Source organism: Ornithorhynchus anatinus, chromosome 3 (genome assembly GCF_004115215.2).
Source record: "Ornithorhynchus anatinus isolate Pmale09 chromosome 3, mOrnAna1.pri.v4, whole genome shotgun sequence".
NCBI lineage: Eukaryota > Metazoa > Chordata > Mammalia > Monotremata > Ornithorhynchidae > Ornithorhynchus > Ornithorhynchus anatinus.
The window spans coordinates 78,511,538-78,525,944 of record NC_041730.1 but is presented as its reverse complement, the minus strand read 5'-3'; the positions used below and the strand labels follow the sequence as shown (position 1 = coordinate 78,525,944).

Below are 14,407 nucleotides of genomic sequence, written 5' to 3'. Positions count from 1 at the left end.
CCTCCCTTTTAAGCTATGAGCCACATGTGGTACAGGGATTATGTCTGATTATATTTCCTCTACCCCACTGCTTAGCATAGTACTTGACACATAGTAAGCACTTAGTACAGACCATCGTCATCATTCAGATCCCATAGATGTTCCCTATCAATCAAACAATCAATCAGTGATATTTATTGAGTCCATGCTCACTCAGTATCCAGTAAACACTCAATAAATCCTACTGACTGATAGAATGTTACTGTGTGCCCTCAAGGAACTACAGTCCTAGAACTCTCCAAACCACCCATTTCCTCTCCCTCCTCAGTTCCATGACCTTCTGCTACACCCCACCTCGCCCATTCATCTTCCCTCCCTTACTGTCATCTTCAACTACTAACTCTCTGATGGCCACTTCCCCTCTGACTTCAAACATAGCCGTGCTTCCCCATCCTTAAAAAACTTTTCTGGATCCCTCTGTCCATCTACTTATCATCTATCACTCCATCTCCCAGTCAAACAATAATGAATCAATCAATCAGTGGTATTTATTGAGCATTTACTGTGTGCAGAGCACTGAAGTAAGCACTTGGGGGAGAACAATAAAACAAGCTTGATAAACACATGCCCTACGCACAAGAAGCTAACAGTCAAGATGATGATAAAGACATTAAAATGAATCATGGATGTTACGTAAGTGCCGTGGAGCTGAGGCTGCAGTGAATATCAAGTGATTCAAGGGTACAGATCCAAGTATATGAGTGAAACAGAAGGGAGAAGGAATAGGGGAAATGAGGCCTTAGTCAGGGAAGGCTTCTTGGAGGAGACGTGATTTTAATAAGGCTTTGAAAGTGGCCAGAGTGGTGGTCTGTCATGTTTGGAGTGGGATGGAGTTGCAGGCCATTCCTGTCCAAACTCTTCCAACAGGTTATATACACCTGCAGCCCCCATTTCCTCTCCTTCCACCTCCTTTTTGACATACTACAAACTAGTTTTCATCCTGTTCACTCTGCTGAGACCGCCTTCTCCAAGGGCACCAGTGGCCTTCTACTTGCCAAATCTAACAGAATTTATCTTACTTCTCCTCAAACTCTTGGCTACGGTCAACACTGTGAACCATTTCCTTTCCCTGGAACGATTATCTAACCATGGTTTTACAGATACAGTTATTTCCTGGCTCTCCCCTTACCTCGACAGCTGATCCTTCTCAGCCTCCACCCCTTACGTGTGAATGTTCATGAAGATTCTGTTTTGTACCTGAGGCACAGAGACATGAAATAACTTTCCCAAGTTCACACAGAGGATAAGTGGCGGAACTGGGATTAGAGCACAAGTCCTTTGACGCCAAGGCCTATACACTTTCCACTAGACCACAGAGCTTTTTCTCCTTCTGGGCAGGAAACAGGTCTACCAATTCTGTTACATTGTACTACCCTAAGTGCTTGCTTTGCACACAGTAAGTGCTCAATAAATACAACTGATTGGTTGGTTGACTGATTTGGTCTGGAGACTAAGGATTAGTCAGTAATGACTAAGTAGGCATCATTAAAAGAATAAAGGGATGGGATACAGGAGACCTGGCTTCTAATCTCACCACTGCTACTGTTGTCTTGTGGGACCTTGAGCAAATCACCTCTCTGGATTTTAGTTTCCTTTCTGACAAAATAGGAATAATAATGCCTATCCTCTCCCTATCTCACTGGATATAGTGAGCACAAATTAAGGTAATTGATATAGTTCACTGGAAAAGCACTATACAAATACTCTCCCCTCCCAGAACTTCTTCTTGCTATGGTTGAATTGCTGCTTCGCCTTACTTTTCCCTATTTTTTCTTCCTCCTCTGATTTCCCTGTGGGGAATCCCCTGTGGGCCAGGGACCAGGTCTGATTCAATGTCTTCATACCTTTCCCTGGTGCATAGGACAGGGTACTTCACATTATAAGTATGGAATAACTGCCCTAATGAATAAATAAAACAGAACAGAGCACTAAGTAAATTTGGCTGCCCTGAGGTGGTCACCAAGTAGCTCAAGCTATTTGGTGACCACACCACCTAGTGGGAAGAGCGGGGTTCTAGTCCAGGCCCAGCCACTGGCCTGCTCAGTGACTTTGAGCAAGTCACTTGACTTTTGTGTCCCTCAGTTTCCTCATTTGTAAAATGGAGACTTTATACCCAGTGTTCTCTCTTGGACGGTGAGCCTCAAGTGTAATAGGCACAGTGTCTGTTCTGTCCTATACCAATTCTGCTGTGTGACGATGGTCAAGTCACTTCACTGCTCTATGCCTCGGTTCCCTCATCTGCAAAATGGGGATTGATTGTGAGCCCCAGGTGGGACAGGGACTGTGTCCAACCTAATTAGCTTGTATCTACCCCAGTATTTAGTAGTAGTGTGTTTGGCCTAGAGTAAGTGTTTAACAAATACCATTAAAAAAGAAAAAGCAGGCCAGAGTGGCAATGGAGAAAATAGCTGGAAGGGGACTGTTCTCCTCTTTCCACACCCCAACTCCCATCCTGTCCTCTCCAAGCCAGTCTTGGTCTCAGCAGTGTAGGGGCCCCTGTGGTGATTTCAGGGCTGCAGCCAGCAGTCAAACAGGCTCATAAACCAACAAACAAATGGGTAAATGTATTAAAATGAATGTATAAATGTATGTCACCCGGTAGAAGTTGGAGAGGAGGGAATCACAGCATTGAGAGATAGGGAAGGTTTCTGGTAATGATGGGAATATGTACTAGTCAGAAATTTGAAACCATTGGAGTGTTCTCTGATTATGGCTCCTCTCCCTTAGCAATAATAATAATAATAGTAATAATAGGGAATGGTTCTGTTACATTGTCATATTATATGTATGTTATACTATTATATATTATGTTATATTATACTATTGTAAATTATGTTATAGAATATTATATAGGGTATATTTATACCAAGTGCTTAATGCAGTGCCCTGTACTCAGTAACCGCTCAATGATTATGATTGATTGATTGGTATGTGTTAAGCATTTACTACGTGCCAAACACTACACCAAGTGCTAGGGTAGATATAAAACAATCAGGTCAGACACATGGGGCTTACAATCTAAAGGGGACAGAGAATAGATATTAAGTCCCCATTTCACAGATGAGGAAATTGAGGCCCAGAGAATTTAAGTCACTTTCCTGAGATCACACAACCCAAAGTTGCAGAGCTAGGATTCCCGGACCCATAGTCTTTCTCTTAGGCCACACTGCAGCGTGGCACAGTGGAAAGAGCACGGGCTTTGGAGTCAGGGCTCATGAGTTCGAATCCCAGCTCTGCCACTTGTCAGCTGTGTGACTGTGGGCAAGTCACTTAACTTCTCTGTGCCTCACTTCCCTCATCTGTAGAATGGGGATTAAGACTGTGAGCCCCACGTGGGACAACCTGATTCCCCTGTGTTTACCCCAGCGCTTAGAACAGTGCTCTGCACATAGTAATCGCTTAACAAATACCAACATTATTATTATTATTATTCCTGCTGCTTTCAGATGGCTGTCCTCAGCTTTCAAAAGTGTCCCCCAACCTGCATAACAAGGCCTAGGAATGCAACTTTGCCTCAGAGATGATGAATTTCCTCCTCCCTGACACCCTACATTAAACTCACGAAGTGAACAGAGTGTTTATGCCTCCAGCAGCAGCATTCGTTACACAGGCAGGATACTATACTGGACACCTGTGTACCAGGTGCCTCCTCTGTACAGATCATTGTTCTGGAACCCTGCAGTGTAGCTGGGTTCTAACTATGTACAGAGCACTGCACTGAATGCTTACTGTGTATGAAGCGCTTTTTTGACCGCTAACTCAATCAATTAATAGGATTTAGTGAGTTCCTAAGCACTTGAGAGAGTAGCAGAGAAACAGTGTGGCTAAGTGGAAGGAACATGGGCATGGGAGTCAGAGTATCTGTATTCTAGTCTTGGTTCTGCACTGACCTTGCCTTGCCTGACCTTGGTTCTGCACTGACATTGACCAAGTCACTTCATTTCTATGTCTCAATTCCCTGATCTGCAAAATGAGGATTCAGTACCTGTTCTCCCTTCTACTTGCAACTGGGAGCCCCATGAGGGATCTCATTATCTTGTATCTACCCCAGTGCTTAGTACAATGATTGACACATAGTAATCACTTAACGAATACCACAGTTATCATTAGTAAGTACAACAGAGTTAGAAGATACTACCTCTGTCCTCAAGAAATTTACAGTCTTGCAGGAGAGAGAGGCACAAAATAATTTACAGGTTGAAAAAGAGAAAAGAAAAATTGATAGATGAGTAAGTGCTTAAAGAATAGGATATGTAGATTGTACAAGCCCTTGGGAAAGTATAATAAAGTAGACAAAATCTTGGCTCTCAAGGAATTTGCAATCTAGTGAGGGAAACAGACATTAAAATAAATTTTAGCTAGGGAAAGCATTGAGTATAAGGATATGTGCAGAGTGCTATAAGGCTGGGGGTGAGGAGGGTACCTAAGTGCTTAGTGGGTGGAAATAAGTGCATAGTAAACTTGGCGTGGGCGGGGAACTTGCCGGCTAATTCTGTTGTATTGTACTCTGCCAAGTGCTTAATAGAGTGTTCTGCACATAGTAAGTGCTAAATAAATACCATTGATTGATTGATAGGCGGTCCAGCAGGGAAGGAAAATAGTGTGGCGGGATAAAAGTTTAGGTAAAGAAGTCTTCTTGGAGGAGACGTGATGTCAGCAGGGAGGATGGAGGTTAGTGGGGGCAAGGGAGAGGTAGAATTCCAAGGAATGAATTATCTGAAATATTAACTTGGGAAATGTACCTTTGGCCTAGATTAAGCTTGACTAATTTCTCCTTCCTCTTGACCGAATCTATAGTCTTTTGATAGACATGTTTTGGTTGATGTTCCTAGGATAATGAAAAATGTAGTAATAGAAAGTTGCAGGATAAAAGAAACATACATTCCATGTGTGGAATCACCTTGCTCATTGCCATTACTCAGAATATCCTCACCCAGAAATAACAGTAACCAAATTTCATCAATCCAATCAATTAACTGTACTTATTGAGCACTTACTGTGTGCAGCACTCTGTACTAAGTGCTTGGGAGAGTACAAAACAACAGACACAATCCTTGTCTACAGTCTAGAGGGGGAGACAAACATTAATGTAAATAAATAAATTACAGATATGTACATGAGCACATAATGGATCCATCAGTCAATCAGTGGTATTTATCGTGGGCTTACTCTGTGCAAAGCACTGTAATAAGCCCTTGGGCAAGTCTTTGCAGATTCAAGAGGGTTGACTCTATTGGTTCTAGTCTTGGTTCCAGGACATATTTTCAGAATCTTGTCAATTGAAATTGGCCGTCGTCACCCCACCTACTTTAACCTTATCTCCAAGAGCAAGCTTGGCCAGCTCAAGGAAATCTGTGAGCTGAGGCTAGTCGTCACCTCAACAGGTTCTGAATGGAATCAGATTCAGCCCCAGTCTCCTTGTGCCAGAGCAGTTAGGCCTCGTCAAAAGAGCACGGATTCTAATCCCAGCTGCAGCTTGGCTGTAACCTGTTTTCCCTCCTACGTAGACCATAATCCCCCTGTGAGACAGGGACTGCGTCTGACAGGATTATTTTGTATCTTCCCCAACTTTTAGTATAGTGCTTGGTATATATCAATCCATCAATTGCTGGTACTCGTTGAGCACTTTGTGCAGAGCGCCATACTAAATGCTTGGGAAAGAACAGCACAATAGAGTTGGTAGACCCAATCCTTGCCCCCAAGGATTTTACAGTCTTAGTAAGCACTTAATAAATATTATCATTAATAATAATAAATAATGATAAAAATCACAATAATTCTGAGGCCTGGAATTTGTGCTGGGTACTTTTGACTGGAATTTCAGAACAAAGCCAGACTCATTCTTGCCAGATCAGTGAATTCATTCAATAGCTGTAAGAAAGAGAGGAGCAAAATAAGTGGATTGTTTCTTTCTAGAAAAAATATTCTAACAGGTAATTTTCACACAAAGCATATATTGGTGGGTCTAAGACATACAGTAGAGGAAAAAGATGACATCAAATACACATTCTGCAACCTCCCCAGAGAAAAAAAAAGTTTCATGTGTCAGTCTTCCAATCTGTCCTATTCCCATCATCCCAAATTGAATTCCTATATTATTACCCATTTCAGTGACAACTCATGTCTTCATGCTCTGTGAAATGTAGAATGAAGTGGGGATCGATGACTTCAAATATGATGCATCAGGAATTGCATGAGCTAATTTCCACCAATCAGTCTATTTGAATCATCTTCTCTTTGGAGCAGCATTTGAATATAAAAGGTTGCTGCTTTGTCCCCTTACCCAACAATCACAGCTCTAGTCAATCACCTTTATTTTCCATTATGAGAAGACAGATTTCTTGCCCCTGAACAATTGTTCCCAGTTTAGGACTACTTTTGGATCATTACAAATTTCCTGTTCATTATCATCTGATTTTTCCTCAACATCTGCTAACCCGGTCACCTGTTGATTGTGATTTAAGTATTCAAATTGGTCTAGAATTTACAAATTGGCACTTCATTTCCGAGAATGATTCCAGGGTATGTAAGCCTTGATTAGCTCTGTCCTATGATCAAATCAGCGCAGGATGCACTGAGGTCATTAGATAGAACAGTGCCTCCTCAGTACCCTGTCACAAATTGGGCCTTGCGGGAGCCATTTTGTAAAGCAGAGGCCTAGTGACAGCTTTATTTATATTAATGTCTTCCTCCCCCTCTAGACTGTAAGCTTGTTGTGTGCAGGGAATGTGTCTGTTTATTGTTATGTTGTACTCTTCCAAGGGCTTCGTACAGTGCTCTGCCCACAGTAAATAAATAGGGTTGACTGACTGACTGACTTGTTGGAGCTCCTCACTCCATGTGGACATGACACTTCAATCATTCAATCATATTTATTGAGCATTTACTGTGTGCAAAGCACTGTTATTAATGCTTGGGAGAGTACAGTGAATCAACTGACAAATGCTCTGCCTGCAACGACTTCTGCCCAAACTGATATTTACAATTGGATGAATGAATGATATTTGGGACCGTTCAATAATGACAGACCCTCAATAATTGGAATCAGTAATACTCATCTCCCCAAAAGTGAGAAGCATTCAGCTATGTACATAAAAATCTATAATTCATCAATTTAATGCCTGTCTCTTCCTCTAGTCTGTAATCTCCCTGTGTGCAGGGGTGGTCTTTACCTACTTTTTTGCATTGTACACCCCCAAGCCCTTAGAACAGTGCTCTACACACAGAACTCAGTAAATTTCCCTGGTTGATTGTTAGATTAATACTGGGAGATCTAGTTTAAACAAACAACTCCATTATATTATACTCTACCAACTCTGAGAGTTGTTCAAAGCTTAGCTGTGGGTCTCCTTCTGTTCCCCACCTTCACTACTCCCTTGGAGAACTCCTTCATTCCATAGCTTCAGCTACCATTTCTATGCAGATGATTCTCAAATCTATCTCTTTATCTATCTCTTTTGCATTTCTTCCTGCCTTTAGGACAATTCTACCTGAGTGTCTTGCCAACACCTCAAACTAAACGTTTCCAAAACAGAACACCTAAAACTGAGCTCCTTATCTTCCCTCTCAAACCCTGTCCTCTCCTTGACTTCCCTGTCACTGTGGATGGCACTACCATCCTTCCCGTCTCACAGGCCCTCAACCTTGGTGACATCCTTGACTCAGCTCTCTCATTCACCCCACCCATCCAATCCCTCACCAATACCTGCGAATCTCACCTTCACAATATCACCAAGATCCTCCCTTTCCTCTCCATCCAAATTGCTATCATCCTGGTATAAGCTCTGATAATATCCTGACTGGATCATTGTGTCAGCCTCCTCTAGGATCTCCCTTCCTCCTGTCTCTCCCCACTCCAGTCTATTCTTCATTCCACTATCCGGATCATCTTACTACAGAAATGCTCTGGACGTGTCACTTCCCTCCTCAAAAATCTCCAGTGGTTGCCTATCAACCTTTGCATGAAACAAAAACTCCTCACTCTTGGCTTCAAAGCTCTCCGTCACCTTGCCCCCTCCTACCTCACCTCCCTTCTCTCTTTCTACAGCCCACCCCGTACACTCCGTTCCTCTGCCGGTCACCTCCTCACTGTCCCCCGTTCACACTTATCTTGCTGTCAACCCCTGGCCCACATCCTACTGCTGTCCTGGAATGCCCTCCCTCCTCACCTCCACCACACTAACTCTCTTCCCCTCTTCAAAGTCCTACTGAGAGCTCACCTCCTCCAGGAGGCCTTCCCAGACTGACCTCCCTTTCCCTCTGCTCCACCCCACACTCTGCTCTTCCCCCTTCCCCTCCCTCAGCACTGTGCTCATTTGTCTGTATTATTTATTGTCCTATTCATTTTGTTAATGAGGTGTATATCTCCTTGATTGATGTTGTCTTTTTTTTGTTCTGTTTCGCTTTGCTGTCTGTCTCCCCCATTTAGTCTGTGAGCCCATCATTGGGCAGGGATTGTCTCTATCCGTTACCAAATTGTACATTCCAAGCGCTTAGTACAGTTCTCTGCACCTAGTAAGCACTCAATAATTACTATTGAATGAATGAATCCCACCTGAACACTGTTCTCCCTAAGGTTTCACCATCACTGTAGAAAACATCACCAACTTCCTTCTCTAACAAGCCTGAAACCTTGATATTGTCCTCATTTCACCTCTCTCATTCAACCCACATATTCAGTCTGTGATAAAATCCTCTTGGTTCTACCTTCACTACATCTCTAAAATCCAGCCTTTCATCTCCAACCACACTGCTTCTATGTTGATCCAAGCTCTCATCCTATCCCATTTTGACTACCACATCAACTTCCTTGCTATGCCTCCTGATTCTCCCCACTCTAGTCCATATTTCACTCTGCTGCCCAGATCAGATTTCTAAAATACTGTTCAATTCATATTTCCCCACTCCTCAAGACCTTCCAGTGCTTGCCAATTTACGTGTGCATCAAACAGAAACTCCTTACCATCAGCTTTAAGGCCCTCAATTCCCCCCCCCACTTCCCTCACTAATGTCCTACCACAGCCCATACCACACACTTCACTCATCTAACACCAACCTACTCACTGTTCTCTGATCTTGTCTGTCTCACTGCTGACCCCTTGCCCCAATCCTCTGTCAGGTGTGGAAATCCCTCCCCTTCAAATTCAACAGACCTCCACTTTCCCCATCTCCAAAGTCCTGCTAAAACCACATCTCCTCCAAGAGGCCTTCCCTGTCTAACTCCTCATTTCTCCACCCTATTCATCCTCCCTTCTGCTTTTCCTATGCCTTGGGTCTGGACACCTTAAACATTTAGATACTTATCCCAACCCCAGTCCCACAGAACTTATACACAGTCTTATACTCTACTGATTTCCCTATCTTTATTTTAATGTCTGTCTCCCTCTAGACTGTAGGCTCCTTGAAGGCAGGGATTGTGCCTACCAATTCTATTGTATTTTACTCTCTCAAGTGTTTAATACAGTGCTCTCCAACTAGTAAGCATTCAAAAACTACTATTGAATGATTGACCATGTTTAGTGAATCCTGAGAGTCAGTGCAGTTGAAGCCTTTACTGTCTTTTCCTTGGGAGCTAAGTTTATCAGTCAATCAATAAATACATTTATTGAGTGCTTACTATGTGTAGAACACTTTACAAAGTGTCTGAGAGAGTGCAATACAACAGAATTAGCGGACACACTCCCTGTCTATAATGAGCATAGAATCTAGAGGGGGAGACAGACATTAACATGAATAAATAATTTATTATATATCGTTTAAAAATATGTACATAAGTGCAGTGGGATGGCGCAAATATCGTGTCCAAGGGTCATAGATTTAAGTATATAGATGATGCAGAAGGGAGAGCGAGCTGAGGCCTTAGTCGGGGAAGGCTTCTTGGAGGAGATGTGAACTTAGTAATGCTTTGAAGACTCAGAAAGTGGGGGGCTGGCATATATGGAGCAGAAGGGAGTTCCAGGCTAGAGGGAGGATATGGGAAAAGGGTCAGCAGTGAAATAGACAAGATTGGGTCCCAGTGAGTAAGCTGGAACTAGGGGAGCAGAGTTGAGGCTGGGCTGTAGTAGGAGATTAGGGAGGTGAGGTAGGATGGGGCGAGCTGATTCAGTGCTTTAAAGCCAGTGGTGAGGAGTTTGTTTTTTGATGTGGAAGTGAAAGAGCAGCCATTGGAGGTTCTTGAGGAGTGGGGAGACATGAACTGAACATTTTTGTTGATAAATGATTCGTGCAGCAGAGTGAAGTATAGGTTGGAGTGGGGAGAGATGGGAGGCTGGGAGGTCAGCAAGGAAGCACATACAGTAGTCAAGGCAGGCTAGAAAAAGTGCTTGGATCAGCATGGTAGCCATTTGGATGGAGAGGAAAGGGTGGATTTTAATAATACCATGAAGGTAGAACTGACAGGGTTTGGTGAAAGGTTGAATATGAGAGTTGAATGAGAGAGATGAGTCGAGGACAATGCCGAGGTTATGGGCTTGTAAGTTAGGAAGGATTGTGGTGTTTTCTACAGTAATGGGAAAAACAGTGGGAGGACAGGGTTTGGATGGGAAGATAAGGAGTTCAGTTTTGAACATGTTTAATTCATTCATTCAGTTTATTTATTGAGCACTTACTGTGTGCAAAGCACTATACAAAGCTGTTGATTTTAATTGAGGGGATAATTGAGTAACTAATTGAGATGATAGGTCTATTTATCAAACAGCTAATCACTCAGTGGTGTTTATTGAGGATTTACTGTTTACAGACCCTTGTTCTAGGCCTTTGGGAGATGATATTACAATGGAGTTGACATAGTCATAAGCTTGATGCCCTTTTACTCCCAGCTAAGGATATTGTGTTTGGCTAGAGTCTTCTGCCGTAAAATTAGGGGTCCAGGAGGCTTCCTCTAGTGCAGCAGAAGGTACTGCAGCCTAGCTGGAGGTTCCAGATCATGCAGGGGATCACTGTTCCAACCCCACCTTCATCTGCAAAAACTAGCCATCTTGGGACATAATCCGCCCACACCAGGAACCAGCCAAGCCACAGCAGATCTCCTCAGGGTCCTTACAAGCTGTAGCAGTCCCAGGCAGGCCAGGAAAACCCTGCCACAACAGGAACTGGGGACTCCAGTCTTGGGGACCCTGACCCCTGGGGGTCGTGTGCTAAGGGCTCAGATAGGCAAGATAGGATAATCAGCATGGTCTAGTGGAAGATAGGATAATCAGCATATACAGGCCTGAAAGTCAGAAAGACTTGGGTTCTAATCCTGGCTCCTCCACTTGTCTTCTGTGTGACCTGGGGCAAGTCACTTAACTTCTCCATTCCTCAGTTCCCTCATCTCTACAATGGGGATTAAGACTGTGAGCCCGATGTAGAACATGAACTATGTCCAACCTGAATGACTTGTATCTACCCCAGTGCTTACTACAGTGCCTGGCATGTAGTAAGAACTTAACAAATGCCAGTAAAGAAAAAGAAGTCCAGCCAGCCTGGCGCAGGTTTCAGGATCCTCCCAAACCACTCCCCTCTACCCCAAGCCTGGACCCCCATAGCAGTCTATGCTGCTGTGAGGGCCCAGAGATGACTCTCTCCCACAGGGAACCTCCATGGGGAGAAGGAAAGGGCGTGAGACAGTATCCCCCCTGCAGGAACATGCTGAGGAGTTCTCTCCTTGTAAATTAGACTTTATTCTCCCTGCTGCGCAGGGGACCATCAATCAAGTCTCGGAGTGCTGCTTTCATGGATCTGGCTCCACTGGCGCTTCCCTAAAGCATCATTACAAAGATTCTGGGCTTTAGGGGGAGCACTGACCAATTTCAAACCAACCCCTCGCTGTAAATCTGCCCATTCAATATTCATATCGAATAGTGCTCTCCTTCTGCCCCTCGTCATGGCAATCGTTTCAACACCGATCCAAGGTCTTTTGATGTTTTCTATTTCACTGGGCAATTTCTAACCTGTCTTCTTTTTCTCTTCCTTTTCCTTCCATGCGACCATTGGTACAGCTGACCATCTGGGGATTGAATTTATGGGTAAGCCTTCATCACTCCTCTCTTAATGCTCTGAAACCTCGGTTCCTCCGGCACCCTGGTCCGCTATAGAGTTTGCCTGTGTTCTATGTGCCTGATTAATGGGATTTCATGCGGTTACAAATAGATCAATTTTTTTTCATGGGTTTTCCTTTTAGTGAAATGGGGGAGGTGAGGGGAGGGAGGTTGGCGTGGGGACAAACCAAGGATTGTCAACATGTAGTATTTCAAGCTCCATTATTTCAGTACTGTCTCAATTTCTTTGCCTTCCCTTTGGTTTACCCGGTGCTAAACACTTAGTTTTTTGAACATCTTGTTGAAAAATCTCTTGTGTCTATTTACATGAGCCTTTGTTTCCCCAAGAGAAATTCTAGTTCTGTTTTCTTTGCCTCTTACCATGCTCTGATTAAAAATGTAGCCGGATTTTCTTAACACTGTGATGGGTCATTCTTCCAATGGTCATAACGTCTGCAGCTGCTGCTTACCACAAATATGAAGGGCAATAAAGGTCACCTTCATCATTACCCTGTGGAGTAATAAGAGATGGGTTCTCTAGCATGAAATAGGTATTTGGAGAGATGATTTACAAAGGATTCGATCACAGACATTTCATTTGTGGGTAAATTTTTAATGTTGCAACTGGGAACGGGAGGGGGATTCTGTCCTGTTTGCCTTTACATATAGGTGTTTTATGGAGGGACTGGAGGGAAACTGAGAGACACAAGAGCAGGTGAGTGTGGTTAGAAGGCTGAAAGGAAGGCCTGAAAGAAAAGATCTGGGGAATAGGTTCTATGCTTGTCTCAGTGAGCTTCAGACACTCCAGATGCTTCCTTCTCTACTACTTCCCCTCACACAGTCCTGGCTGAAAATTGAGGCTCCCTCTTCCAGTAGTGTCTGCATCTCCTGCTCCCCGTCCTCCTTCTATTCTTCCCACTCCCCCTGCTCTTTGCTTCCTTTTCCTTCCATGCGTCCATTGGTACAGCTGACCAATATTGAATTTGGGTATTGAATTTATGGGTAAGCCTTCATCATCCTCTCTTAATGCTCTGAATCGTCAGTTCCTCCAGCACCCTGGTCCACTACAGAGTTTGCCTCATGCTCCCTCTCTTCACCTATTCCATAGGCTTGCCCCTTTCTACCACACCTCACCACTTTCCTATTACAGTCCAGCCCACATACTTCACTCCTCTAATGCCAGCTGACTCTACCTCAATGTCATTTTATTTTCCACCGACTTCTCACCCACGTCCTGCCTCTGGCCTGGAACTCCTTCCTCATCACGTTCAACAGATGATCACTCTCCCCACCTTCAAAACTTTATTATTAAAAACCCATCTCCTCCAAGAGACCTTCCCCGACTAAGCTCTCATTTTCTCACTTCCTTCTGCATCACTCTTGTATTTGCATTTGCACCCTTCATTCACCCCACCTTCAGCCCCACAGCACTTCAATCAATCAATCAGTAGTTCTTATTGAGTGCTTACTGTGTGCAGTGCCCTGTATTAATCACTCTGAAGAGTACATTATAACAAAGTTGGTAGACCCGTTCCCTGCCCACAACAAGCTTGCAGTCTAGAGGGGGATTTGTACATGAACACCTAGGTACATATCCTTAATTTCTTTATTCATATTAATGCTTGTCTTCCCTTCTAGACTGCAAGTTTGTTGTGGGCAGGGAATGTCTTTACTAACTCTTTTATACTCTCCCAAGCACTTAGTACAGTGTTCTGCACATAGTACTCTCCCAAGTACGGTGTTCTGGGCATAGTAAGTGCTCAATAAATGCAATCGATCGATTGATTGAATGATACTCCCTCTGCTCCCCCCATTCTCCCTGTTCTTCATACTCCCCTTCTACGCCTCTCACTGTTCTCCCTTTTCCCTCAGCTCCCCTTGTTTTTTCTGATATTTCTGCTCTGTTGGGGATGGGACCAGTTTGCCTCAATTAGCATGAAATTGACCTCTGTAGAAGCAATCCAGCTGTACACCCGGCAGGAGAAATGCTCCTCAGAGACTGAGAATGTAAAGGAAGATGTCAGCTTCTTGGTATTGGATCTTGATTTCTTGCCTACAGAAAGGCTGTAGGGGAAAAAGACTAATGAAACCAGGAGACTGTAAACTCTTCATAAATAAGGCAAATGATGGCAAATAAACCCAGAAGCTCAACTGTGTTCCTTGCTAAACTGACCGTAAGACTCATGTGGGTCAAGGACTTTGTATGATCAGATTACACTTGCCCTAGTGCTTACTACAATGCTTGTCACATAATATGCACTTCACAAATACCATAATTACTATTATCATCATTATTAAAGATGTACTAACTTTCATCAGAATTTGTTTCAATATCCTTAATGATTCCTGCA

At 43.5% G+C, this 14,407-nt stretch overlaps 1 protein-coding gene and 1 long non-coding RNA gene across 2 annotated transcripts in view; one reads left to right on the top strand and one right to left on the bottom strand.

Annotated features, from left to right (window-relative positions):
- NRG3 (neuregulin 3) overlaps positions 1-14,407 on the top strand; it is a 946,219-nt gene that overhangs the window by 811,362 nt on the left and 120,450 nt on the right. The window contains exon 5 of the mRNA XM_039911323.1: positions 12,018-12,044. Within this exon, the coding sequence (XP_039767257.1) occupies positions 12,018-12,044 (27 nt within the window). The remainder of the gene's footprint in view (positions 1-12,017; positions 12,045-14,407) is intronic.
- The window catches only part of LOC114810179, a 64,812-nt gene continuing 62,718 nt past the window's right edge, over positions 12,314-14,407 (bottom strand). The window contains exon 6 of the long non-coding RNA XR_005659866.1: positions 12,314-12,567. This is a non-coding gene — a long non-coding RNA (uncharacterized LOC114810179). The remainder of the gene's footprint in view (positions 12,568-14,407) is intronic.